The sequence below is a fragment of the Mustela putorius genome, unplaced genomic scaffold (assembly GCF_011764305.1).
Source record: "Mustela putorius furo isolate JIRA1106 unplaced genomic scaffold, ASM1176430v1.1 tig00000407_pilon_pilon_pilon, whole genome shotgun sequence".
NCBI classification, from domain to species: Eukaryota; Metazoa; Chordata; class Mammalia; order Carnivora; family Mustelidae; genus Mustela; species Mustela putorius.
In genome coordinates, this window is record NW_025421373.1 from 10,348,420 (window position 1) to 10,374,960 (window position 26,541).

General features: G+C 43.7%; 1 protein-coding gene and 1 long non-coding RNA gene across 10 annotated transcripts in view; one reads left to right on the forward strand and one right to left on the reverse strand.

Annotated features, from left to right (window-relative positions):
- Positions 1-705: 705 nt before the first annotated feature.
- LOC123391918 lies at positions 706-21,829 on the forward strand. The gene is made up of 4 exons (XR_006606594.1): positions 706-748; positions 7,853-8,733; positions 19,571-19,683; positions 20,500-21,829. It is a non-coding gene; the product is annotated as an uncharacterized LOC123391918 (long non-coding RNA).
- The window catches only part of CPLANE1 (ciliogenesis and planar polarity effector 1), a 138,690-nt gene continuing 121,910 nt past the window's right edge, over positions 9,762-26,541 (reverse strand). For 8 of the 9 annotated variants that reach the window (XM_045079482.1, XM_045079484.1, XM_045079481.1 and 5 more), the window contains 8 exons: positions 19,625-19,790; positions 17,008-17,066; positions 16,384-16,551; positions 15,539-15,651; positions 13,525-13,614; positions 11,729-11,812; positions 10,707-10,882; positions 9,762-10,269 (listed from right to left, as the gene is read on the reverse strand). In XM_045079482.1, coding sequence (XP_044935417.1) covers positions 10,102-10,269; positions 10,707-10,882; positions 11,729-11,812; positions 13,525-13,614; positions 15,539-15,651; positions 16,384-16,551; positions 17,008-17,066; positions 19,625-19,790 — 1,024 coding nt within the window. In that variant the 3' untranslated portion in view covers positions 9,762-10,101. Of the gene's footprint in view, positions 10,270-10,706; positions 10,883-11,728; positions 11,813-13,524; positions 13,615-15,538; positions 15,652-16,383; positions 16,552-17,007; positions 17,067-19,624; positions 19,791-26,541 lie in introns of those variants that run through there. The other variant, XR_006606593.1, reaches the window with a different exon arrangement.

The window sequence follows — 26,541 nt, forward strand, 5'->3', positions numbered from 1 at the left end:
GAGTGCGAATGAGAAGCGAATGGGACTCTGTCGGGGAGTGAGGCCAGGCGGGAAAGGCCGGCAGCGGACGGAAATGCTGAGCGGGGAAGCCGGGTGACGGCGGCCCGCCACGCCGCACGTAAGAGTTCGGTTGGGCTTGAACTAGGTATGAAACACTCGGGTTTGTGGGTCAGAAGTACCCCTCACTGGCTACACCGGGGGGAACCGTGATGATGCCCAAACGCACGCTCGGGTCATTTCTGTCCAGCAGGGCCCGGGCGCCGCGGAGCAGGGCGTCCCCGCGCCGGGCCCGGCAGCTGGGGGAGGGGCGCGCCGCTGCGCTAGCCGGAGAGACCAGGGAAGGACCACGGTTCGGAGGCCTCCGCGAAGTGGAAAAGCAAGTGCAACGGCAGCGGCCGGCATGGAATAAAGGGGCGACAAGTCAGAGGAAGGACGTGTGGGGTTTCTGAGGTGGAGTGGTTCTGGAAATGAGGTGTAAGTGTGCGACCACGGAATGGATTAGTCCGGCGGAGCGGCGGTGTTGGCACTGGGGAGGTCAAGAAAGCTGCATTCCGCGCTCCTCTCCCGCGCTTACGACACTGGACCCTGGGACGCCTGGGTGGCTCAGTCAGTGAAGTGGCTGCCTCCGGCTCAGGTAGTGAATCCAGGGTCTTGGGATCGAGCCCCACATCGGGCTCCCTGCTCAGCGGGGAGCCGCTTCTCCCTCTGCCCGCCACTCCCCTGCTTGTGCTCGCTCGCTCTCTGACAAGTAAGTGAAATCTTTAAGAACCTAAAACATTGAATCCTTCTTTCCTGTCATACTAACAATTTGTCTTGGGGCTGACTGGGTACTGACACTGGTTACTATTAGTTTCTGCAAATTTAATCACTCGGCAAGTCTGTGCTGAGTGTTTACCGCAAGCGATGACTGTGCTGGCCCCGGGGCAAGAAGTCTGTGTTCCGGTGAGAGAGTTGGGAAATGAACCCCAAAGTACCCAACTACATAGTTAGTAAGTAACAACTGAAGTGAGTGCCTGAGAGGAAAAGTAACAAAATCCACGCTGGTGTGTAGCACTGAAGTAGTCTGGAGGGCTGCGGGGGGTGAGAAAGGCTGTCTTCTCCCAGTGAAACTGAGTAGTCCTCAGATAAAGCCTGACATGCAATAGCTGTAACACACACCAGCTAATGTTGGTTGAGCCATTAAGAAATGGGAAATGAGGGGCGTCTGGGTGGCTCAGTGGGTTAAAGCCTCTGCCTTCGGCTCAGGGCATGATCCCAGGGTCCTGGGATCGAGCCCCACATCGGACTCTCTCTTCAGCAGGGAGCCTGCTTCTCTTCTCTCTCTGCCTGCCTCTCTGCCTATTTGTGATCTCTCTCTCTCTCTCTGCCAAATGAATAAATTAACTCTTTAAAAAAAAATAGAAAGAAAGAAATGGGAAATGACTTTTGATTCCTCCCAGCAGTTCATTCCTTTAGGGACATGATGGTTGAGGTCTGAACTCTAGGGCAAAAAAATAGATGGAGGAAGGGAAGCAAGGGGAATCCCCAATTGAGGCACAGCCTGTGAAGCTTCATGGTTCCCAGGGATGGCAGAGAGCAAGACAGCAGAGCAAAGCTGATGATGTAGGTGGGCCCAATCATGCTTTTGCTGACCAAACCTTCTTAAAGACGTCCTGAAAGCAAATGGAAGCCATTAAAGAAATGAAGAAGGTGGGAGTAGAATAGGGATTTGCTTCTGTGAAATCAGAGTTGCGTTTTTTGTTTGGTTTGTTTTGTTTTGTTTAAAGTAGGCAGAGAGGCAGGCAGAGAGAGAGGAGGAAGCAGAGAGCCCAATGTGGGACTCAATCCCAGGACCCTGAGATCATGACCCGAGCCAAAGGCAGAGGCTTTAACCCACTGAGCCACCCAGGCACCCCCAGAGTTGCGTTTTTAAAAGCTCACGTCAGTGCGCCTAGGTGGCTCAGTGGGTTTTAAAGCCTCTGCCTTAGGCTCAGGTCATGATCCTGGAGTCCAGGGATCGAGCTCCGCATCGGGCTCTCTGCTCGGCAGGGAGCCTGCTTCCTCCTCTCTCTCTGCCTGCCTCTCTGTCTACTTGTGATCTCTGTCTGTCAAACAAATAAATAAATAAAATCTTTTTTTAAAAAAATAATAAAAGCTCACTGTCTACAATGTACACAGTGCTAGAGGAGGCCATAAGGTCCATGTGAAAGACAACAATAACCCGAGTGGGGGCGGCGGGAGGAGAGAAGTGGCCTCATTTGTAAAACTTTACGATAATTACATCGGTCACAGAGCTTTGGTTGGATATTGTTTAAATTGTGATAAGGAGAGAACAGGTGTGAATTTCCTTACACGCAGTGAGACCAGCCTTCCTGGGTTGGTACCACGCAGAAGAGAACATGACTTATACGGGATTCATCTGGAGGACAGACCATGAGGAATAACCATGATTTGAAGCAAGGAAAGGAATCAGAAGATGTGACATTATTCAAAAAGGGGAAAAGACGTGTTGGTAGACTTTTGCATAGCTTGAATCTTTAGAATCCTGCCTTTTATACAAAGCAATCCCAAGATATAAATTTTACAAAGAGGTAGGCTTTTAATGCAATAATACAGTTTCTATTATTTACTGGTTTGATTTTTCTAATTTAAATAATCCCTTGTTCATAAAGGCAATCACTTTGAACTCTTTTAGCTCTTTCTTTGCATAGTTATATTTCTAAAGAATATACTATTACAATTTATTAATTCTGGACTATGTATTATCTTATGACCTATTAACTTTTTTATGAAAGGTGAGGACATAGTTCTTATGCTCTTCCCCTCTTCTCCCAATATGGATATCACTATATTTAATCAGAGTTTATGCAATAGAAAACTATGTAAATATTGTTCAGTCAGAGCGCGCATTTAGTGTACTAGACGAATGTTTCCTTTCTTGTATACTCAGTTCCCTTCAGTGAAACTGCTTTGCTTTTCACTCACAGAAGTTCCACGCAGTACTCTGTAACTCTTTGTATGCTCTGCTGTATCATTCATTCGTGTCTCCTCCCCACCCTGCCTCCTACTCCCCAGCCGTGTTCCTCCGTCAAGAAAGTCCTCCTCTAGCTATCCTGACGTTTCCCATCAGTATGGACCGATTTTCCAGGACTGCGGCAAAGTTATTGTACCAGACTCTTCCTTCCCCTGTTTTTTGTTTTTTTTTTTTTTTAAAGATATTATTTATTTGTCAGAGAGAGTGAGCGAGAGCGAGCACAGGCAGACAGAGTGGAAGGCAGAGTCAGACGGAGAAGCAGGCTCCCTGCGGAGCAAGGAGCGCGATATGGGACTCGATCCCAGGACGCTGGGATCATGACCTGAGCCGAAGGCAGCTGCTTAACCAACTGAGCCACCCAGGCGTTCCCCTTCCCCTGTTTTGGTTGGATTCAGAACCTGTGTCTGGAATCCATGCCTTCTTCCTTTTTGCCTAAAAATGTTCTGTTTGCTTGAGCATAGCCTGCCATAGCTCCCTAAAAATGGACACAATGGGACAAACTTGCTGAGTCATTAGGTGTCTGAAAATGTCTTTGTTCTCACCTTGTAATTGATTGATAGCTGGGTCTAGAATTCTGAATTGAAAATTTTCCCTTTGAAAATCTTTTCATCATCATCTAGCCTGTGCTGTTGCCATTAAGACAGGTGATACCATACTATTGTTCCTTTGTATACAACTTGTGTTGTCCCTCTCTAGAAGCTTTTAAGGATATTTTATGTATTTCCCATATTTTGAAATTTCACTATGATGTCCCTTAATGGATCTCTTTAAAATTCATTTTGCGGGGTACATACAGACTTTTAATCTTTTAATCTGTGTCCTTAGCTATGGAGATTTTTTCTAATTTCTTTCTAAGTTTTCTTTTTTTTTTCTTTTTGTTTTTTTTTCAAGCAGGCTGGATGCTCAGCATGGGGCTTGAACCTAAGACTCTAAGATCAAGAGATCAAGAATTAATATGAATTAATTAAGAATTAATTAATTAAGAATTAATGCTCTACCCACCAGGCCAGCCAGGCGCCCCTCCCGGCCCCTCTTTAGTTTCTTTGGTCTCTCTGCAGTTTCTGTTATTAGTCACGTAATCTTCCTGGACTGATTTTCTCAGTTGTTGTTGATGTTAAGATTTTATTTAATTTCTTTATTTATTGAAGCCCGAGAGCAGGAGGAGGGGCAGAGGGAGAGAGAAAATCTCGGATTCCTTACAGAGCCCGACGCAGGGCTCCATCTCGCAACCTTGAGATCATGACCCAAGCAGATATCAAGAGTTGGCCGCGCCGATGCGCCACTCAGACGCGCTTCTCAGTTGTTTTGTGCCCCCCTGTGGTGGGGCGAGCCGTGTCTCTTGGCTCCGTCTTTGAGAGCTTTTCAGCTTTAACTCTTCCATTACGTTTTTTATTTCAGCCGTATTTTAAATTTCAGCTTCTTCTTGTTCTCTGATTGTTCCTCTTTACAGTTAACTTATTCTTACTTTATGGATGCAATATCTCCTTATATCTGTCAGATTAAAAAGTAGATTTCTCACTTGGCATTTGGAGGCCTTGAGCTCAAGTCACAGCTAAGGCATCGTATGTTCAGATTTAAGGAGGCTGATAAATCACTTTGCTCACTTCTTCAAATTCTGGTTAGAATTATAAACTGGTCTCTGAAAGATGGAGGTAAAATTAACAGCTTTATTGTCAGTAGAGCCGGAGTAGAGAACAAACCATAGCCTGGACCTGCAGCCACAGCGGGCTTGCCGCCATGCGCCCCAAATCTACACCTTGCGGTCCATCTGTCATGTGGGGTTTTACAAGGTAAATACTTAATCTGCTCAGCCTCCTGAAGGAGACATTGCTGTCCATCACTCAAAAGCACTAAGAACAGGGACAGAGAGAATGAAGTCACAAACACACCTGCTTGGTTTCGGTTTTGTTTTGTTTTAGTAATCTCTCCCCCCAACAGGGGTCTCAGACTCATGGCCCCAAGATCGATAGTCTCGTGCTCTTCTGACTGAGAGGCAGCCAGGTGCCCCACAAATATACTCTTTTTGTTTGTTTGTTTTTAAAGATTTATTTATTTATTTGTCAGAGAGAAACAGCAAGAGCAGGACCACAAGTAGGGGGAGTAGAAGAGGGAATACAGGCTTCCCACTGCGCAGGGAGCCCGAACCAAGGCTTGAGCGCAGGACCTTGGGATCATGACCTGAGCTGAAGGTAGAGGCTTAACCTACTGAGCCACCCAGGCACCCCTCATTGTTTTGTTTTGTTTTTTAAGTTTTTTTTTTTTCTTTTTTAAGATTTTATTTGAGACAGTCCAAGTTGGGGGGAAGCAGAGGGAGAAGGAGGCTTCCCAGTGAGCAAGGAGCCTCTTGTGGGACTCGATCTCAGGACTCTGGGATGTGACCTGAGCTGAAGACAGATGCTTAATGGCTGATCCACCCAGGGGTCCCAAGGTTTTATTTTCTTAAGTAATCTCTACATCCAATGTGGGACTCAAACTGAGAACTCCAAGGATCACAAGTCACACGCTCCACTGACTAGGCAAGCCAGGTGGCCCTTCACTTGGTTTTTAACTCCTAGACTGCACTCATTTTAAACATGGGAATCGATGTTAACTCTTGACATTCACCAATCAGAAATAAAAATCTTTATTAACAGAAACAACCTCACAGAAATGTAAGAATAGAGTTTCCTCTCTCATGGAGTTTCCCAACTTGTTTTAAAGAAAGATTTCTTTGAGGGGTGCCTAGCTGACTCGTCTGTAGAGCCCCACATTGGGTGTAGAGATTACGTAAAAATAAATAAGCCACATCTATTTCCTACATAATCCGTTCTATTATTTTGCCCACTTACCTTGTATTCCCCGTCATGATGAAGTCTGTCTTTCTCTATGTGTCTGGTGATACCTAAGTGTCCATTCAGGTTTTAGAGCAAAGTACTAAAAAGTTTGTTGAAGTTCTGAGTGTATAGGTAGATTTCATCTGCTGAAACTTTTTTTCTAAAAGGCCAGAAAGTATTTTAGTGTTTGAAAAATCATAGTCTGTGTAGCAACTATTCAGTTCTGCCACTGACACAGTGCAGGTTGTGTTTCAGTAAAACTCTTATTTCAAGGCGCCTGGGTGGTTCAGTCAGTTAAGCACCAGAATCAGATTCAGCTCAGGTCTTGATCTCAGGGTCGCAAGTTCAAGCCCCGCATTGGGATCCGCTCTGGGAATGGCGCCTACTTACAAAACAAACACCTTTACTTCCAGAAGCAGAGAGTAGGTCAGATTTGCCGACCTCTGCTCTGCAGTAATCAGTTAGAAAGCTGGACTCCTGCCTGGTTATCATTATTTTTTAAACCCTATAGAGAAATTTTCCCTCCAGCTAGGCAACTTCTGTCACAGATCTTGGCCCCAATCCCACATATATAGGAAAAGTCTAGGCCATCCATTTCCAACTTATAAACCAACTTTAGCTAATAAGGACTTTTTCCTCTCAGTTATTCCCCAGACTCAGTGTTTTGTTTTGTTTTTTTAATATATTTTTTTGTTTGTTTTTAAAGATTTTTGACACAGAGAGATCACAGGTAGGCAGAGGCAAGCAGAGAGAGAGAGGAGGAGGAAGCAGTCTCCCTACCGAGCAGAAAGCCTGATGTAGGACTCGATCCCAGAACCCTGAGATCATGATCTGAGCTGAAGGCAGAGGCTTAACCCACTGAGCCACCCAGGTGCGCCCAAACTCAGTGTTTGTATGGAAACTAAAGCATTTGTTTCCACCAGGGTGTCCTTAATGGCAAAGGGCCATAGTCCAGATGCTGAACACGAATGATCAAGGTATACACAATGCTTAAAGGGAAGTGGAGTTCTGGAGGGCTACCCAGTGTGACTTCTGAGCTATTATCAAGTACATTTTCCTTTTTCTCATATTTCCTCAGCGAGATTCAAGGTTTGATTTCTTAGAGGAAAGCTAAGCAAGACACAAAGCATGTACCTAATAATTATTTGAACTGTTGACAGATGGAGCATTGTAGAAGTAACAATGGCTTGTCGTTAGTGCATCCACGTATCGATTATAGACTCTGGCTGGAAACAGTGCGTGGAGAAGTGAGAAAGCACAGAAGTCTGAAGTCAGTGTTTGTTTATTTTTTTAAAGATTTTTATTTGAGAGAGACAGAGCCCAAGACAAATGCTTAACCGACTGAGCCACCCAGGGGCCCCAAGTCAATGTTTTAAATCTAGGTCCACGTATATAGCTTCTCGGCAGAAGCTTTGAGTTTCCTTTGCTGGTGGATTCCAAGTTCAGCCAGAACACTTTGGTTTATGATAAATCATGCTAAATGCTGTATTAAATTTTTAATAAGAATGTAAGCAAAGATTCAGTTTTGAGAAACTGGGGAACACTTTTAATAACTAGAGGCATTTCCCAAGCATGCTGTTCAAAACCTGCGTGTGGGAACTGCTTCTCTACAGGTCCATGCAGGAAGGGCAGGAAGTCTAGACCCTTCCTTAGGAGGAGCTAAAATGCTCATTTGGATGAGTCCTCTGTGTTCAGATACACTAAGCAAAATCATCATATTACAATTTTAAAAATTTTTTTCTTAAGATATATTTATTTGACAGACAGAGATCACAAGCAGGCAGAGAGAGAGGAAGGGAAGCAGGCTCCCCCGCTGAGCAGAGCGCCCAGTGCGGGGCTCGATCCCAGGACCCTGGGATCATGACCTGAGCCAAAGGCAGAGGCTTTAACCCACTGAGCCCCCCAGGACCCCATCATATTGCAATTTTTTGAATACTAAGGGTGATCTCAGGCTATGGGTTGAAACTACCTAGGATTATCTGTCCTCTGCTGTTGGTCTCCACCCTTGTTCCTTCCTCATTTTCAGGTTTACTATATGGATATTCTCCAGAAGACTTCCACTTCCACCTATGACAGAGGACCCGCTACCTGACTCACCTGCCTGTCTCAACCATAAAGCTGGCAGATGTGGGACAATGTGCAGCACAAAACAGTGGTCCTGGAGAGAAGGGCAACTCACGAGGAAGTCAGCTTGTGAAGGCCTCGGTGCCTGCTTGAGGACAGTACTCTGATGACCGCAACATAACGAGCTAGATTCCAAGCACGCCACTGTGGTCTGACTCAGCTGAAGAGGCAGAGTTCAGGGCCATCAGTGGCGGGAATCTGCCAGGTAGGGCCACAGGGGGAAGGAAGCTGCACAGAGGAGCCCGAGCTTCTCTGGGGAGAAGCCTGTGTGCGGACAGGGTTGAGCTGCTCATATTAGTACCAGTGTACCTGAGGAAGACCAGAGAGTATTGACCACAAGGTCGAGAGCCAACAGACCTACCAGAGGTGGAGCCCGGCTGCGGGGGTGAGGCCAGCCCAGCCAGAGTGGAGACCTTGCTGGTACCTCAGTAATACTCCAGACATCCAATCAAGACACCAGAAAGACGCATCTTAGAAGAAAAGATCTTACCCTAGAATAAGAGCTACGAAAAACACCCTTCCGATGAGGGTAAAACCTATAGTCCGTCAACGAAACCTGAGAGAATTGCCAGAAGATCTGTACTATAGGAAATGCTAATGAACTTGAGGCTGAAGGGAACTGCTAGATAGAAATTTGGATCTACAGGAAGAAATGAAAAAGTACTGGAAATGATAATTGCCTTAAAAGGCAACTGAATGTTTACATCAGAATAGGAGCAGGTAAAAGGGATTATACTACTGTAAAACCGCGTTACTTCTGAAGTGGTGTGAAATGTCGAGTTGGTAAGTTAAGGGTTCATACCGTTAGCCCTAAAGCATCAGTTCTCAAACTCTTTATACTCATAAAAATTATTTAGGGTCCTAAATAGCTTTGTTTTTGTTGGTATATCTGTGAATATTTATCGTTAGTAATTAAAACCGAGGAAAGTGTTTAAATAGCTTTAATTACAGTTACCCATTCAATGTTTATTTTTTAGGGAGAGAGAGAACGCACATGCACACACACATGCACGCGCGCAGAGGGCAGAGGGAGAACCTTAAGCAGACTCCGTGCCCAGCATGGAGCCCAACATGGTGCTGGATCTCACGATCCTGAGATCATGACCTGAGTCAAAATCAAGAGTTGGACACTTAACCAACTGAGCCACTCGGGCACCTCCCATTCAATGTTTGTAACTATTTTCCAAAACAAAACTTAGTGGGAAGAGTAGCACTGTTTTATAGTTTTACAAATCTCTTGAATGTCTGGCTTTACTGGAAGACGGCCGAATTCTCATACGTGCTTCTGTGCGCGGCTTGTTGCAGGATGTCATTGTGGCTGAAGGACATAAAAACATCTGGCCCCACACAGGTATGTAGCTGGAAAAGGAGGCACATTGAATTGCTTTTTCAGACAATAGTATTCTTTGATATTATACCAAAAATTGACAAATGAATGAAGGTTTTTAGTTTCTTCTCATTAAAATTATCTCCAAAATTATGACATTATTTGGGGGCAACACCAGAAACCACCCCAGTCTCCGCACCATGGTCTTTAGAAAGTTCACATGAGCCTTCTGGAGTCAGGATCTTATTTGCCACGCAGAGCATTCTTCCCTGGTTCTTTTCCCAAGTTTTTGAAGGCTGGAGGGCACAGGACAGGTGGGAGGTCGTTGGTTTTTTTTCACTCCAGGACCAGGCCTGCCCAGCGGAATTTTAGGCCGTGTTCTGAAACGGAGTTCATTATTGAGTTTCGGGGTGAGATTGTGACTTTCTAATTCCCCTCAATTATCCATATAAGTTTGTTTCTCAAAACTCAGGAGATAGTAAAGGAGACGAAAGAGATTTTTTATTGAAAGTAACTTAAATATTATGTAAACTTGACTTGAAAGTTACTTTTCATTTTTTCATCATTTAAAAAATGGTGTCTAAGGATAGGTCAAATGCAAAAGCATGTAACAGATCTATAGTTAAACAACCCTTTACCCACGAAGGCGAAATTATTGAGAAGTGTTTATTTTCCCTCTTGCCATGGCTAATCTGCGTAAGATATGGTTGCTGGTGGTGTGTACACATGGCTCCCTTCACTGCTTCTCTCTTTCAAATGCACAAATCTTTCAGAATGACAACCACTGAGGTGCCGGGCTTTCCTTGGCAACAGATACTCGGGTCTTACAGGTCCCAGGCCCGGTGGACGGACAGGCTCTTGTCCTCCACACCGGCCACCATGTCTTCAATGGCCTTCCAGTCAAGCTTGCTGAGGATGCTGCCGGTGCTCTCAGACACACTGTCCGCGCCGCGGGAAGGAGGCTCTTGCTCTTCCTCAACGGCTGACAAGTCCTATCAAATTAAGAAAGGCAGTAAGTTGTGATCTGAGCCTGAGAAAAAAAATAAATGGAACATGAACTAAGCTTTCCAAAGTTTCCAGGGCTGCTCATCCCCCAGCTGGGGAAGCAAACTAGGGCGGTGGTTGCCCAGCACATCTGGAGCAACCATGGGCTGAACAACGTCTGACACAACTAGGTGCTGGCACCAGGTCTGAAGAATGGGCACAATGGATTTTTATACTTGTACTACAATCATCTGTTCTTACTTTTTTGGTTATTCTTTAGTTGAAAGGAAAATACAAATTCAAGGAAAATTCTGAAAGATAAATGCTATAGCACTAAGCCAAAAGTGTAGATGCTTTGAATGACTGCTTCGGTCTTGCAGGAGCTCCACACCCCACAGAGAACAACAGAAATCACAGGCAGGCGGAGATGGGGAACAGCGCTTACCTGTAGAAGGGAACCGTGGCTCTCCTGAAGAATTGTACGGATGCGTGAAGGTACCATCCAAGGACTCACCATGGTCTCCTCCCTCTCGTACTCTACACACACCTGCTTTGACTGAGGTGAAAGCTCGGCCGTGACGTGGTTTCTCGTACACTGCACACGGCATGGAGCACCGGAACCTTTCACAGGAAAGGACAAAGCTAGTGGGACTGATTCACTTAAAAAACTGGCTTGTTTATTCTGACTTTTATGATCAAATCCAAGGCAGTCACGTTTTATCTAATATTTAAAGTTTTTTTTGTGACTTATCTTTAAGAAATCTCTGCACTCAACATGGGGCTTACACGCACAGCCAGGGATTGGGAGCTGCCCCCCGCCCCCCACCAGCTGAGCCCGCCGCGCGCCCCTTCCCTGACAACTGAATCACAGGGTCTGGGTATGGTTTTAACGATTTCTGCCCCGTCAGTGTGACCGAAGGAAACTGAATTCTGGCCATCTCGTCATTTTTAAAATAACAGTAACCTCTAGGACAAGAGAGTCCTAGAGAGAACAAGTCTAGAAGTAACCTCTAGGAGAGGAGAGGCCACAGATGTCATGGAACTGTGCAGAAGTTCCAACTGCGAAGAGTACGGCAAACATTGCGGCGAAAAAGAAAACAGCCGGTAAAGTAGGACTTGAGACCCAAGGCTGACAGAGAGAGAGAACACCAAGTGGTTAAGCAGCATGATAACCACGAGGCAGGAGTCTCTCCAAGGAGACGGCAGCACACGGAGACGGCGCTGGGGCGGCCGTGAGAGATCAGCCAAGGCTGTGACCGCCCGGCGATCCCCACTTGCGGCCGCCACAGCGCGTGTGCTAACTAGACTTCGATACTCCTCCAATGGACCTCATTATTGCCATCAAGAAGAATGACAAAATCATCACCGAAATTAAGAAATTAAGGTTAACCGTCCTGGACTTTAGGATAAGCCTTTACCCGCGGGGGATCTACACACCTGGAGAAGCCGCCCCTGGCTTTTTCTCACCTTGCTTTCGGCAGGGATGACTTGGTAATCTCCTTCGCTTCAGATCCGAGTGCGTTTCTCTAGGATTTGCTCGGGGTAGCCAATCTCAAAGTAAAATATGAAAACGACACTGTGAAACTGAGCACGTGCGAAGCTTTTCAAGTGTGGGTGTTCGTGCTCCAGGGTGGACAGCGGACGCGTTCTAAGGTAAAAGGTCAGTGAGCCATCGGAAAGAAACCCCACCATGGAAACTAGGCTGGCAAGTGCACCGGCTTCCCTCCAAGAAGCACTCTCTCTGACGGCCAGTGACCACCACCCCCCAGTTTCTTTATGAAACCTACTGCCAAACGTCTATGGGCTCCAGCCTGAGTAATCTGAAACTGAACAGAAAACCAGAATCCATTCCCTGTACCACCTCCAGAAGAAAACCCTGTCCCTCCACTTGCCGGTCTTGGGCCATACTCTAGACACACAGCCAAGCTAGAAACGTGGAGACCTACCAAGTTCATCCTGTCACAGGCAGGGCTACCCCTGGACAATGAAAGAAATACTTCTGTTTGCCCTTCTAAGGGCAAAGCCTCATGCTAGATCGTAATTCACTTCACAAAACCCTGCAGTTCTGGAGCTTCCATAAATATAATATCAGTGTACATATAATTTCAGCTATTTCTAGGGGCCACATTGCATTTTGGGGGTTTTATCTGTTAAACTAACATTACCAGGTATTTTTTTAGAAAAGAATAAAATAGTTTTGGAGTACTCTAACCTAAAAATTTTACAGAAGATGAAAATGAGAGACTTTGAAATAAAAACAAAAGTCTGGGGTTATACAATTAATAGCACAGGAAATGATGCTTCCAGCACTCAAACTGATCCTAGTTAATTACAGCCTTGGGTTTTAAGGGATTCAGTGGGGAAAACTATGGAAAAAGAACCAAAGAGAATTCCTAGGACATGGTGCCATCAAAGTAACACAAACATGACAGGGTAAAGAGCAGACGTGGCTGAAGACAGAGGCAGTGAACTGGAAGGTGGCGGCATTGGAGAGAGGCCTAAAGGCAGGAATAGACTCATTCATGTTTCTCATCATTTTTATACTACGTGTAATCAGTGACTGCATTATTGTCTCTAACAAATGTAGCCATTTCTGTGAATCAGGATAATGCCAGAGAGCTCAGTTACTGTGAGGACGAAGTGAGATCACTCACAGGCCGTGTCAGTACAGGGCCTGGCATCAGGCATCACTTCCCCGAGGCTCCCTGGCTTCAGCAGTAAAATGGGGATAACAGCTGCCCTGCCCACCTACCGGAGCCGGGGCCGTGACGGAGAGTTCCCAGGAGAATACTGCGAACGTTCTTTTTAAATGATGAAGAGTAACAAGGGGCGAGGGCTGGGCCGGGGCTCGACCTTAATTCTTAGGCATTAAGATCATGGCCATTTCCCTCTCCAGTGGATCAGAGCACAGCTCATTCCGAGTCCCCAAACTTATCATGACTCTGTGACAATGGCCGCCTCTTCAGTACTTGCTTTTATGTTCAGTTCTCTGCTAAGCCCATAATATGGGTTCTCACTCATAACAATCAGGATTTTGCAGGCGAGAAAGTTGAAGCTTACACAAATGGGTTAGGAATTTGCCCAAAACTAAAGAATAAGTGGTGAACTAGGATTCCAAAGAGAGCTAACTCCGCAGCCCGTTCCCAAACCACCATACCACACTGCCACACCCGCATTCTGAAATCTGCAATTGAAATTTCTGAGATGCCTTACAACTTTTAAAAATTTAAGTTGAAGAACTTTATTCTTTATTTATCCCTTACCTTTTTGGAAGGTAACTGGAGATGCCACAGCCTTCCTTACGGCCACTTTGCCTCTGCCACCTTTGCTCTGTATGGTGTAAGTAGCAGTTCCTAGAAAAACAGACAAACTCCTTTAACCTCTGCGATGGGGAAAGGAGGCTCAGAAGGCAGGAGCAGGGGCCGCCTTGAAGGCCGGGGACAGCTCCAGACAGATCTGTGGGATGGGGGTCCCCAGTGCAGGAGCACCTTTTCGAGGACAGTCTCCCAGGAGTAGGGGAGCTGACCAAAGGAGGGCCAAGCCCTTAGCCCAGGCAAGTGCAACGTCATACAGGCCTGACTCTGGACAGACCCAAGCCAGAGACACATTTCCACAGAATCCAAGACTTTTCCATCTGATATTGAGAAACCACAGATTGAAGTTTAAAATCCTTGCCAATTTTTGGCATTTCTTTTACTTAACTTTGACAACTGCATCAGGTATAAAATAAAACTTCAAAAAAAACATGGTTACTACTGAAATTTTAGTTTAAAAAGAGACTCTTATTATAATTTGTTAATTAAGAGCAGGAGTTAAACTATGAAGTTTTATTAAGAGGACTGGAATTCATAGAAACTTCAATTTTCTAATTGAGGCAGCATAATGAAGCATAGATTCTAAGTGTGTAGGCTCTAGACCCAGACTGGGTTTAAATTCCTAGCTATCTGATCTAAGGCACTTATTTCAACTTTCTCTGCCTGGGTTTTCTCACCTGTAAAATGGAACTATAACAGTACATGTCTCACAGGGTTGTAATTAAAGAGCTTAAATAGAACCTGGCACATTAGTTTATTATGCAGCTAAAAGCTGTATGCATTCATACTACATATTAACCATGATTCTATATTCTTGGAGAGAGAGAGTACGAGCTGGGGGAGGAGCAGAGAGAAAGAGAGAACCCCAAGCAGACTCTGCTGAGCGTGGAGCCTGATGAGAGGCTCAATCAATCTCATGATCCTGAGAATCATGACCTGAGCTGAAAATTAAAAAAGCCAGACACCTGGGGCACCTGGGTGGCTCAGCTGGTTAAGTGTCTGCCTTTGGCTCAGGTCATAATCCCAGAGTTCTGGGATCGAGCCCCGCATCGGGCTCCCTGCTCCATGGGGAGTCTGCTTCTCCCTCCCACTCTCTGTGCTCCCTCTCTAATAAATAAATAAAATCTTAAAAAAAAAAAAAAAAAAGAGCCATACACTCAGTTGACTGAGTCATCTAGGTGCCCCTATGATTATACATTTTTAACGTGTAATCATTTCACAAAATAAATACGTTTTATTCTGGTAATCAAAACCCAAATATGGCTAAATTAACTAAAGGAAAGCTAGCAATAAATAACAGATGTTATATCTTCAAATGTGCAAAAGGATGTTCAAAAGGTAAAAACATGATTTTTTTTTTTTAAGATTTTATTTATTTATTTGACAAGCAGAGATCACAAGTAGGCAGAGAGGCAGGCAGAGAGAGATGGGGTGGGAAGCAGGCTCCCCGCTGAGCAGAGAGCCTGATGCAGGGCTTGATCCCAGAACCCTGGGATCATGACCTAAGCTGTAGGCAGAGGCTTTAACCCATTGAGCCACCCAGGCGCCCCAAACATGATATGTCAATATAAGCCTCTTACTATTCCTCTTCTGTGACATCCTGGTATCTATCTAGTCCATCTGATGTCTATAAGAACTTGGCTTGTAAAATGCCTACCTTTTCAGCCAGACACACAAAAAGAAACATATTCCCAAATAAGTCTTAATCTAAATATTGACTGTTCAAATTCTATTATAAAAAGGCCATTCGTTTAAGAAGATTTCTGGAGTCTTCCTATTTCAAAGCGGCAGAAAAAACAAAATCCCAGCACAGGTAAGTCTTTACCAGTCCTGCAACTTGCATTCTGCTGACATGAGAACTGCTTTTCATTAAGATCTCATTTTATTAATGAAAACAAACTCTGGAGACAAGGAGGTCCAAATTATACAAAATTTAAAATTTAAAAAAAGCTTAAATCCTTACCACATGGCCAAGGAAGGCCTTGAGGTTTCCCCTTTCGGATATAACTTGGTCTGGATATATATCTGAATTTTCCAGGTTGATTTACTGGAATATTGTGACCATGTTGATTCTCTCTAAAGTAGAAATTATGTAATTATTATATCCCTAGAATCTTAAACCAGTAATGAGCTATAATTCAGAAGGCCCAAATTCTAGCCCTGATTAATATATTCACTTGACATTGCTTACTCTGTACGTCAGCGGTATGTTTCACATTATAACAATTCTCAACAAGTCATTTTTTGTTTAAACTTAAACTTCATTTGTTTTTTTCAAGGAGACTGTTTTTGGTTATCTGCCCAATTCAAATTATCTATGTATTTGGCAGTTACTTATGTATTTAATACCCTGCTTTATTTTAGAAAAGATTCAAGGGAGTCTCTTGTATTTTGAGTAGACCCCAAACTATACACACACAAGTGACCTGGTTACATGTGGGTTTGTGCTGGGAAGAGAGAGCGGAGAAGTGAGAAGCTGGTGAGGACTAGTTCTACAGGCGGGGAGCCAAGTGGAGGAATGAGGGGAACAGTGAGGCGGCAGACTGCAGAAAAGGAGGAAACAGAATTGAACAGACAGCAGCACTGTGGCAGGTATGCCCAAGTGCTCTGCCTTCTCTAAGAGGTATAATGACATTGTTGTCATTTTCCTTGGTGATTCTATAAACTTATAAAGACCTTGTAATCATAGGACCATGTTTTTCTTTACTTGATTTTCATATTTCTGAGCAACGTAGATGCTCAGAAGCACCACATTCTTCTTACCATGCCTGACCTAATCTCGCGGAATGATATGCCAAACTGTCTCACCTTCTTGGCGAAAGACAATGTTGCTCTTGGGAAAGGGGAGCAGCTCTGGGTTTGTTAGGCAGGGCTTTCTGTGCAGCTGTTGGGAGCTGTACTGACTCAGTTAACAGTTCATTCATCAGACTGTGCGCTTGCGAGACCCGCCGACGATAGTGGTCAGAGAGTAGCGATCTTCAGACAAAGAATTAAACAACATTTAATGAAAGAGTCATTTTCGATTCATACCTCTAGAGGGAACGGAATGTTTGAAAGATCACCTAGCATTTTTTTCAAAGCTTTTCAAATGCAAATTCATATTTCAGATTTCTGAAAAACATTGGGTGGAAATTAGTAAAGGTACCTACAGTTGTGGCCCTTTAGGTATTTTCAAAACGTACATCCATACCTGGATTGGGAGAGGCAGGACAAGAGAGGCAGTAAAAGTCATCTAATTCAACAGAATAAAAGACATTTGAAAGCAAATTCCTAGAAAGTCTAGTGGAGTCTACTTTCCTTGCAGTTATCTCCCATAATGTTCTGTTAATGGACAAAAAGGGGCTACTGTGAAGACTAGAGTTCCTCAGGCGTAGCCTGCACCTCGGGTGCGCAAACCGGAGAGGGCGCTGGGGGTACCGCTGCCCAGCTCACCTGTCCTTCTCTTTCTTCATCTTCTGTCGCAGCCGGATTTCCCTTGAAGTCATGTAAAACTGCACGAGAAATACCCGGTTAGTCTGTTACTCTTCAGTTCAAATAACTAAGCCTTTTTGATGCATGAAAAACATGAAAATTCCACTAATCAATTTTAATGGGAGCTTAAAACATGGTTTTGCTCTTCAGGAAACAGTGCAGAACACTGTCATATTTGACGAAGCTTCCTATCCCAAACACAAATCATGAAAATGTTAAAGCATCATGTGATTAAAATCTAATTCAGTAAGTGGGAAGCAAAATCTATTTTAGCAGCTAAATTCAGCATTTTATCCAAAGGAGAGAACCTTATCAGCTGCATTTATTTTTCCTTTTTTTTTAAATTTAAATTCAATTAATTGGGGTGCCTGGGTGGCTCAGTGGGTTAAAGCCTCTGCTTTCGGCTCAGGTCATGGTCTCAGGGGCCTGGGATCGAGCCCCGCATCGGGCTCTCTGCTCAGCAGGGAGCCTGCTTCCTCCTCTCTCTCTCTCTGCCTGCCTCTCTGACTACTTCTGATCTGTCAAATAAATAAAAATCTTTAAAAAACAAACAAACAAAAAAACAAAACAAAAAAAACAAAAAAAAATTCAATTAATTAACATACTATGTCAGCCGCATTTGAAATGGGAAACAACATTTTAAGGATGAAGACACAGACTCTTCATACTCGGTCTTATGGTTGATAGTGTACTTGATCAAGCAGAAAGAAGTCAGACCTTGAAAACTATCATTTTAATGTTTCAAAATGTCTCCCAGCAACCTACTGTAGTATGCTCACTGTGACCTGTAAACTCTTCAAACTTATGCACAGGAGGCAAACTAGTGTCTTATTCCAGAACCCTAAGAATAACTACTGAGTTACTAATGAAGTCAAGTCCTTTTAGACAAAATTATGTATATAAAAATGCACATAGAAGTGCATTCACTCTCTATAGGCCCTACACGGAAGTCGTCAGTAACAAACTAAAGGTCTTATTAATTTCTGATACAAATTCAAATGAAATTTTTAATTACATTAACCCCTCACTAATCTCAATACCTTCACCTGAATAGAAGCTACAAATAAACAGATGTTTGCACTTGTGGAGGAGAGGTCATGAAGTCGACGAACCAAGCAACGCCAGTGCCCTCAGAGTTAATTTGTCCAAAATTGGACACGATCCTATCTATCTTGGGTATCTGCTTGGTTGACAGATAGGGCGATACCAGAACCCACCCCCTGTGGGTAGAAGAACACACACATAAACACATACACTTGAAGATCCTAGTCAGGTACCTCAGCAGCCTTGAAGGTCATTAGCCAGGTCTTTAACACTATCCACAAAATGTTCTGTTAATTAACCTCAGGCCACCTCGGTGGCTCAGTTGGTTAAGTACCTGACTCTTGATTTTGATCCAGGTCATGATCTCAGGGTCATGAGATCAAGCCCCATAGTGAAAGATTCTCTCTCTCTCCCTCTCCCTCGCCCCCTCCCTCCAGGTTGTGTGCACGTGCCTGCACTCTCTCTTAAAAGAAAAAAAAATTGATATTAATATCTCCAGACACAGGGTCCTGGGATGGAGCCCCACATCGGGCTCTCTGCTCAGCGGGGAGCCTGCTTCCCTTCCTCTCTCTCTGCCTGCCTCTCTGCCTACTTGTGATCTCTGCTTGTCAAATAAATAAAATCTTTAAAAAAAAAATATCTCCAGACACAAGTAAAGTATGCAATTTACTTAACAGTTCACCTACTTTGCGCCATTTGGTGCTTAAATGTGACAGCTCTGTCTGGGAAATTCACTTTTATAGAACATGTTCCTCTAATGATGCTGAATAAGTACTATATATTTTATCTCAAATTACAAAGTAAAAGATAAACTGTAAGTATAATTCAAATGTAATTTTCATAGTAATGTGCTTATCAAAATAACAGGACCCTGAGATCAAGACCTGAGCTGAAGGCAGAGGCTTAACCCACTGAGCCACCCAGGCACCCCCATACTCTATTTTTTGTAGATAACTTATGGATACAAAATTGATTTTTTAAATGGCTTTACTACACACACAATTGTTCAACTGCCATTGACTCTGACTGAAAATTAAGGGAAAAGTTCCAATTGGTCACCAATCAGTTAACCTCTTCACTTAGTTAAAATTAGCAAGAGCCATAATTAGCCAGGGGAAGAAAAAGTATTTAAGATAGTTCAACAGAGGGGCACCCAGGTCGCTCAGTTGTTAAGAGTCTGCCTTTGGCTCAAGTCATGATCCCAGGGTCCTGGGATCAAGCCCTGCCTGGGCAGGAAGCCTGCTTTTCCCTCTCCCACTTGCCCTACTTATGTTCCCTCTCTGTCACTCTGCAAATAAATAAATAAATAAATAAAAATCTTTAAAAAAAAAAGAAAGAAAGAAAGTTTAACAGAACATGGCTTATAGAATACCTTGCTACATTTTGTTAATTAACATTTTCTGACAAGTCAAACGGTGACATTTCTATCTAATAAAAATGTATCCAAATTAGGTTAATCCTTTTCTTGAATATTCACCAGGGAAAACTGCACGTACTCGCTGCTAATCCCATCGCCCCGATCCTGCACACTTACTGGGTTGCTCCTTGGGCAGAAAGGGTCATGCTCTCGCCCTCTCCTCTCCGCCAGCTGGTGTAAGTACTCCGCCATTCTTTCCTTGCGTTTTCTTTTCATCCACACCTGAATTTCTCTTCTTTCCTTCTCAGTTCTTTGTGTTCGTCTACCAGAAGAATGCTGAATTCTGAGAAATTTAACAGGCAGGGCATCACTTAATTTTACATTTTTTATGGATCTAAGTAGTATCACAACTAAATACTGTTTATCTGGAAAGGGATTTTTTTTTTTTAAGATTTTTCTAAAGTAATTTCTATACCCAGCATGGGGCTTGAACTCACAACCTTGACATCAGGAGTGACACGTGCCACTGACTGAGCCAGCCAAGAGCTTTTTCCTGTTCTCAAAAAGCAGTACACAGGGATGTCTGGGTGGCTCAGTTGGTGAAACGGCTGCCTTCAGCTTAGGTCATGATCCCAGCGTCCTGGGATCGAGTCCCACATCGGGCTCCTTGCTCGGCAGGGAGCCTGCTTCTCCCTCTGCCTCTGCTGCCACTCTGCCTGCCTGTGCTCTCTCTCTCAAATAAATAAAGAAAATCTTAAAAAAAAAAAAAAAAAAAAAAAGCAGTACACATTCATGTCCCTATCAGCTTGCTCCAACCTGTTCCCTGAAATCCACTAAAAATGATCTCAGAAAGCTCACCTCCACCACCAACAAAAAGCTCACCAATAGCCTCTTTCTCCCACTGTACTTCTCTAGAACATTAATACAACTGGCCCTTCTTTTCTTTGTTAAACTCCAACATGGGTCATGATCAAACTCTGGAAACACTGCGCAGCCTCCTATGTTGGTTCCTTTCATGTCTGCTCACCTCTTCAATATTAATGTCTTTAAAGGTTCCGTTTTGGACTTCTTCACCAATCATCTACTCCTGGAATACCTCAAACACTTCCAAAACATGCCACAGAGATGACTTCTAAACAGCTGCCCTTGAGGATCTGCCCCCACTTCCGTGTCCACACCGTACTTCCCCCCGGCTGACCTGAGCTAACGACTGGGCATGCGGGCATGTTATGGCTGGCCCACTCCTGCAAGACACAGGACTCCTGTGATGGGCCTCGTTGATGGATGTCTCACCGCTGACCCCGCTGAAACGTCCCTAGAACACCGTATTGCAACACTGCACTTGCTCGACCCTCTCCACTCCTCCTTCCCTCTCCTCCACAGGGTGTGATAATACACTGTGATCTCATGCTTCCCCCACTTCTATGTTTCCCCCCCTTCCCCTCACAGGCCTTTCTCCCAATAAATGTCTTGCACATGCCTTCTGCTTCTCAGATGACATGAACAGACACAAGTAGTACTAAAGAATGGTCCATGAAAACAGGTGGTGTGAGGCAGGGATTTGAAACAGACTCATTACCCAGCACGAAAGGAGAACATCATCCGGAAAGGAAGGTCACTGGTACAAACGATGTGGTTTACACTGAAAACCTGCTTTTCCTTCTGGAAATGTGGATTTGGAATGTGCTAGGAAGAGGCTGCCTACTCAACCAGTCCCCAAGAAAAACTCTGGGAACTGAGGCTCTATAAATGAGTGTCTGTGGTGGACATTATCTCACGTGTGCTGTCACAAACTGCCGCTAAAGGAACTGTGTCCTGTTGAGACCACACTAGGAGAGGTTTCTTAGGAACCTGTGCCTGGTTTCCCTCAGGATTCGCTGCATGCACTCCATTCCCCTTGCTGGTTTTCTTTGAATTCTCTTGTAATAAATTGTGAGTATGACTCTGTGAGTTCTCTAAATCCTCCCAGTCAATCAGTGGACTTAAGGTGATCCTGGGGACCCCTAACACAGGATCAAATCCACACTGGGACTGTAGTCTGACAGCTGTCCCCACTTCCTCTGGCTCGTGCCCCTTTCTCCCTCACAGGTGTTTCCCCAAATAAATCTCTAGCTCACCTAAATCTCATTTTAGCATTTGCTTCTGGGATGACCTAAATCTAATGTGCCAATGAATATTACTGAATATTCTCCTAACACCTTATAACAACTGAAACTACATTCTCTATCTTGCCAAAGAAATCCCCATCAACTCAGTCACTCAAATAGAAAATCATTCTCACTTCCTCCAGGTTTACTCACGATTATTACCCCACATGCTCCATTCTGAACCCCTTCATCTTTAGACTACTAAGTAAGACCTCCCATTGGCTCCCATTTCTAGTTTAAAGCCCTTTGCTGACCGCTTACTGCTTACAGATAAGAAATGGGTGCCTTTGGTCCCGAATCTACAGCCAGCACACCCAGCCAGACCCTCTCTCTCCTTCTACGACATAACTCCAGTCACATCTAATTCCCAGCCCACTTCTGATCATCACTCCTTGGTATTTTATATTCTTGCTGTCTCAAATACCCTTTCTATTATTTATAAGCAACACGAATTTCTATTTGTGCTTTGAAATACAGCTCAAACACAGTAACTAGTGAAGCTGCTGCATTGGACTGACTCTCCCCACAGACTCCCATAGCACACTGATATAATCTGGCCTTATGTCACACTGTTTTTATAGTTCTATCTCCCTTCAAAAATACAAACCATATTTTTATTCTAAACTTGATACTTAATACATTACTGATGAAATATTCATAACATTCATAAGGTTGACTCTCTTATATAAACAAGCCAAGAGGTATATGTATCCCAAGGAAGCATGAGTAGAAGAGCCAGACTTTATTCTATCAGGAACCAGCTCATGGATCACACGTTGCAAGGAAAAAAAAATTTTAACCTAATATTCTTCTAAGAAAAGCCTATTAAATATGTATTCTAAGGATTAATATTGAGGGCAAAGTATTACAGGGCGCCTGGGTAGCTCATTTGCTTAAGCGGCTGACTCTTGATTTTGGCTCAGTTCATGATCTCAGGGTCATGAGACTGAGCCCTGCATCAGCCTCCACGCTCAGCTCAGAGTCTGCTTGTCCCTCTCCCTCACCCTCTATCCCCCCCCCCACTTGCATGCATGTACACACACACACGTTTTCTCTCTCTCTAAAAATGAATGGGTAAATAAAATGTTAAAAAAAAATCTTTAATTACTTCTAAAAAAAAAGGATTAAATTTATGTTGTACTTAAAATGATAAGAGCTTCCAGGGAAGAGTAGGAGAACCCTAAGGCCATCTCATCCCATGGACATGACTAGATAACACTCATATCAGTGTAAATAACCCAGAAAATGATAAAAAACTGGAAGAACAAACTCCATTCACAGCTAAATGTAGAGAAGATGCCATATCAAAGAGGGCAGGAAGGGTGGAGACTCAGTCAGAGGCTAAATGGAACCACAGGACTGTCTGCTGGAGGAAGGGATGCTGCGGGCATGGAGTAGAGAGAAACAGACCCTCACTCTGAGGAGCCCATACAGGAAAGATGAATCCTCATAACATTTGGCTTTGAAAACCACAGGGGCTGAATTCTGCAAGTTCTTATAATCAGAAGGACTTAAAACCTGGAACTTTAAAAATAAGCAGGCTCAGGTCTGGGAAAGCCTGGAGAGAGAGAGGAAACTGAGTCCCTGTTCTTAGTGAGCACAAGAGACAGCCCTCTGGGATACAGCAGAGAAGCAGCAGTTTGAAAATCGCCTGGGACATAGGGGAGGGAGGTCTGTTTACTAACCTCAAAGCCTGTATTGGAGGGGCAAGGATCTTTGGGAGACTTCTCCAAGAACAAAAGACCTGGCAGCCACTATTTCTGTCCCCTGCCCCCCAGTCTAGACTCAAGGACACTGCGAGGAACAGCACAACACTGACACCTTCTAACTAACTTGCCAACAGTATACCTGCTCCCATGTTTTCCTGCAGACCCATCGCCTCCAGTCAGGATTCCAACTTGCCTCCAATAGCAAACCTATTCACATCCTGATAACCACACACATCCCAGCCCAGTGCTCTCCTGTGGACTTGGCTCCTCCAATACGCTCTTGGCCAGAGACCACTGAAGCCGTGCAACAAGCTTGGTGTGTGCAAGCGGCTCCAACAGGAGCCAGCAGCACTCCAAAGTGACTCCTGCTCCAGGGAGAGAGAACCACACACAGTGATCAGACTGCAGCCCCAGTGGTGGGGTAGAGGCAGACAGGGGATCTGATTATAGGACCTGCCCACCAACAAAATCTTCTCTGGGGACAACAAAAGGAAAGTGCCCTGCACTTTGGTGCTCCTGCATCTCTCGCAAACACTTGGTCTGACTCAACTCAAGCCCAAGGGGACCCCAGACTGGCCCACTAACAACCCAGGGACCACACCCTGTCCACAACAGGTAAAGAAAGACATTATAGATAACTGGACTGAAGGAAAAAGTGGCTCAGCCACAACATCAGGGCACGTGCAACACACAGAGGAGATGCCCCTGAAGCACCAGGTGCTGGTGATCAGGGCCACTGCACTGCAGGGCATGACAACACGTTGTCTTCAGAAAGCAAGGCGGGAGATAGAGCTGACTTCCCTAACACAGAAAAACAGTTACAGAGAGTTAGACAAAATGAGGACACAGAGGAATATGTCTCAAATGAAAGAACAGAACAGAGTCACAGGAAGAAACTTATGTGAAATGGACATAGTAATATGACTGAAAGAGAACTTAAAATAGTGGTCAAAAAGATGCTCTCTGAAAAAAGAGTGAAGGACATCAGCAAGACCCTTAACAAAGAGATGGAAAACATAGAACCAATCAGAGATGAATAACCCAATAAATGAAATTAAAAACACAGCAGATGGAAAGAATAGTAGACTAGAGGACATAGAAAAATGGATCAACAACTTGGAGGACAGAATAATGGAAAGCAGTCAAGTTGAACAGTAAGAGAAAAAAAAGTAATACAAAATAAAAACAGTTTTCGGGCCTCAGCAACACCATCAAGTGTAGTAACATTTGCATTATAAGGATCCCAGAAGGAGAAGACAGAGAAAAGGGAGCAGAAAATTTACTTCGACAAAATAGTATCTAAAAACTTCCCAATGCTGGAGAGGGAAACAAATTCATATCCAGTAGGCACAGAAATCCCCCAACAAAATCATCTCAAGGAGGTCCACACCAAGACACATAGTAATTAAGATAGCAAAAAGTAGTGATAAAGAGAATTTTTAAAGCAGCAAGAGAAAAGAAAATAGTTACATACAAGGAAAACCTCATAAGGCAATCATATGATTTTTCAGCAGAAACAGGGCAGGTCAGAAAAAAGTGCAATGATGTATTCAAAGGGCTGAAAGGAAAAAAAAACCCTGCAGCCAAGAATACTCCATTCAGCAAGGCTATCATTCAGAATAGGAGAGATAAAGAGTTACCCAAACAAACAAAATTTAAAAGAATTCATGACCACTAAACCAGCCTTGTAAGAAATGTCAGGCGCCTGGGTGGCTCAGTGGGTTAAGCCCCTGCCTTTGGCTCAGGTCGTGATCCCGTAGTCCTGAGATTGAGTCCTACATCAGGCTCCCAGCTCCATGCTCTCTTGCTCTGTCTCTCTCTTTCTCTCAAATAAATAAATGAAATCTTAAAAAAAAAGAAAGAAAGAAAGAAAGAAAAATGTTAAAGGAGACTCTTCAAGTGGAAAGGAAAAATTGTAAGGAGTAAGAAAAGTAGGAAGTCCAAAAATAATAAAAATAAGTATATGTATAAAAATCAGTCAAGGAACTCACAAAATAAAAATAAAAGGATGTAAAGTATAACACCATACACCTAATACATAGGAGGTGGGAAGAAGAGTAAAGAATGGGTTCAAACTGAAGCACCTGCCAACTTCATATAGACTGCTATATGCATAAGATGTTACATACAGGGGCGCCTGGGTGGCTCAGAGGATTAAGCCTCTGCCTTCAGCTCAAGTCATGTTCTCAGGGTCCTGAGATCAAGCCCCACATCGGGCTCCTGCTCAGCGGGGAGCCTACTTTCCCCCTCTCTCTGCTTGCTTCTCTGCCTACTTGTGATCTCTGTCAAATAAATAAACAAAATATTAAAAAAAAAAAAAGATGTTACATACAAACCGAATGGTAACCACAAATGATAAAGCAATAACAGATATACAAAAATAAAAAGAAAGAAATCCAAATATATCACCAAAGTCAGCAAACCATGAGAGAAGAGAGCAAAAGAAAGAAATAGAGAAGCAGCACAAACACAACCATAAAACAAGTAACAAAATAGCAATAAGTACATATCCATCAATAATTACTTTGAATATAAATTGACAAAACACACCAATCAAAGATACAGGGTAACAGAATGGATAAAAAAGCAAGACCCATCTATATGCTGCCTACAAGAGACTCATTCCAGACCTAAGAAACATGCAGACTGAAAGTCAAGGGATGGAAAAGAATTTATCATAAAAATTGGAAGCAAAAAGAAAGCTGGGATAGCTTATAAAATACATATAAAAGCTTATAAAATACTTACAAAAGACAAAATAGACTTATTTTTTCCTTTTATCTAAGATTTTAATTATTCACTTGAGACAGACAGAGATATATATAGAGAGAGAATAAGCAGGGGAGAGGGAGAGGGAAAAGCAGACTCCCCATCAAGCTGGGAGCATGACATGGAGCTCAATCCCAGGATCCAGAGATTATGACCTGAGATGAAGGCAGATGCTTACCATCTGGACCACCCAGATGCCCCCAAAATAAACTTTAAAACAAAATTTATAACAAGAGACAAAGAAGGACACCATATAATCATAAAGGGAAGAATCCAACAAGAAGATACACAATTGTAAATGTTTATGCACCCAACATGGGAGCACCTAAATACATAAAGGAGTGAATAACAAACACAAAGGAAGTAATCAATAGTAATACAGTAATAGCAGGGGACTTTACATCCCACTTACATCAGTGGATAGATCATCCAAACAGAAAATCAAGAAAACAGTGGCTCTGAATGACAC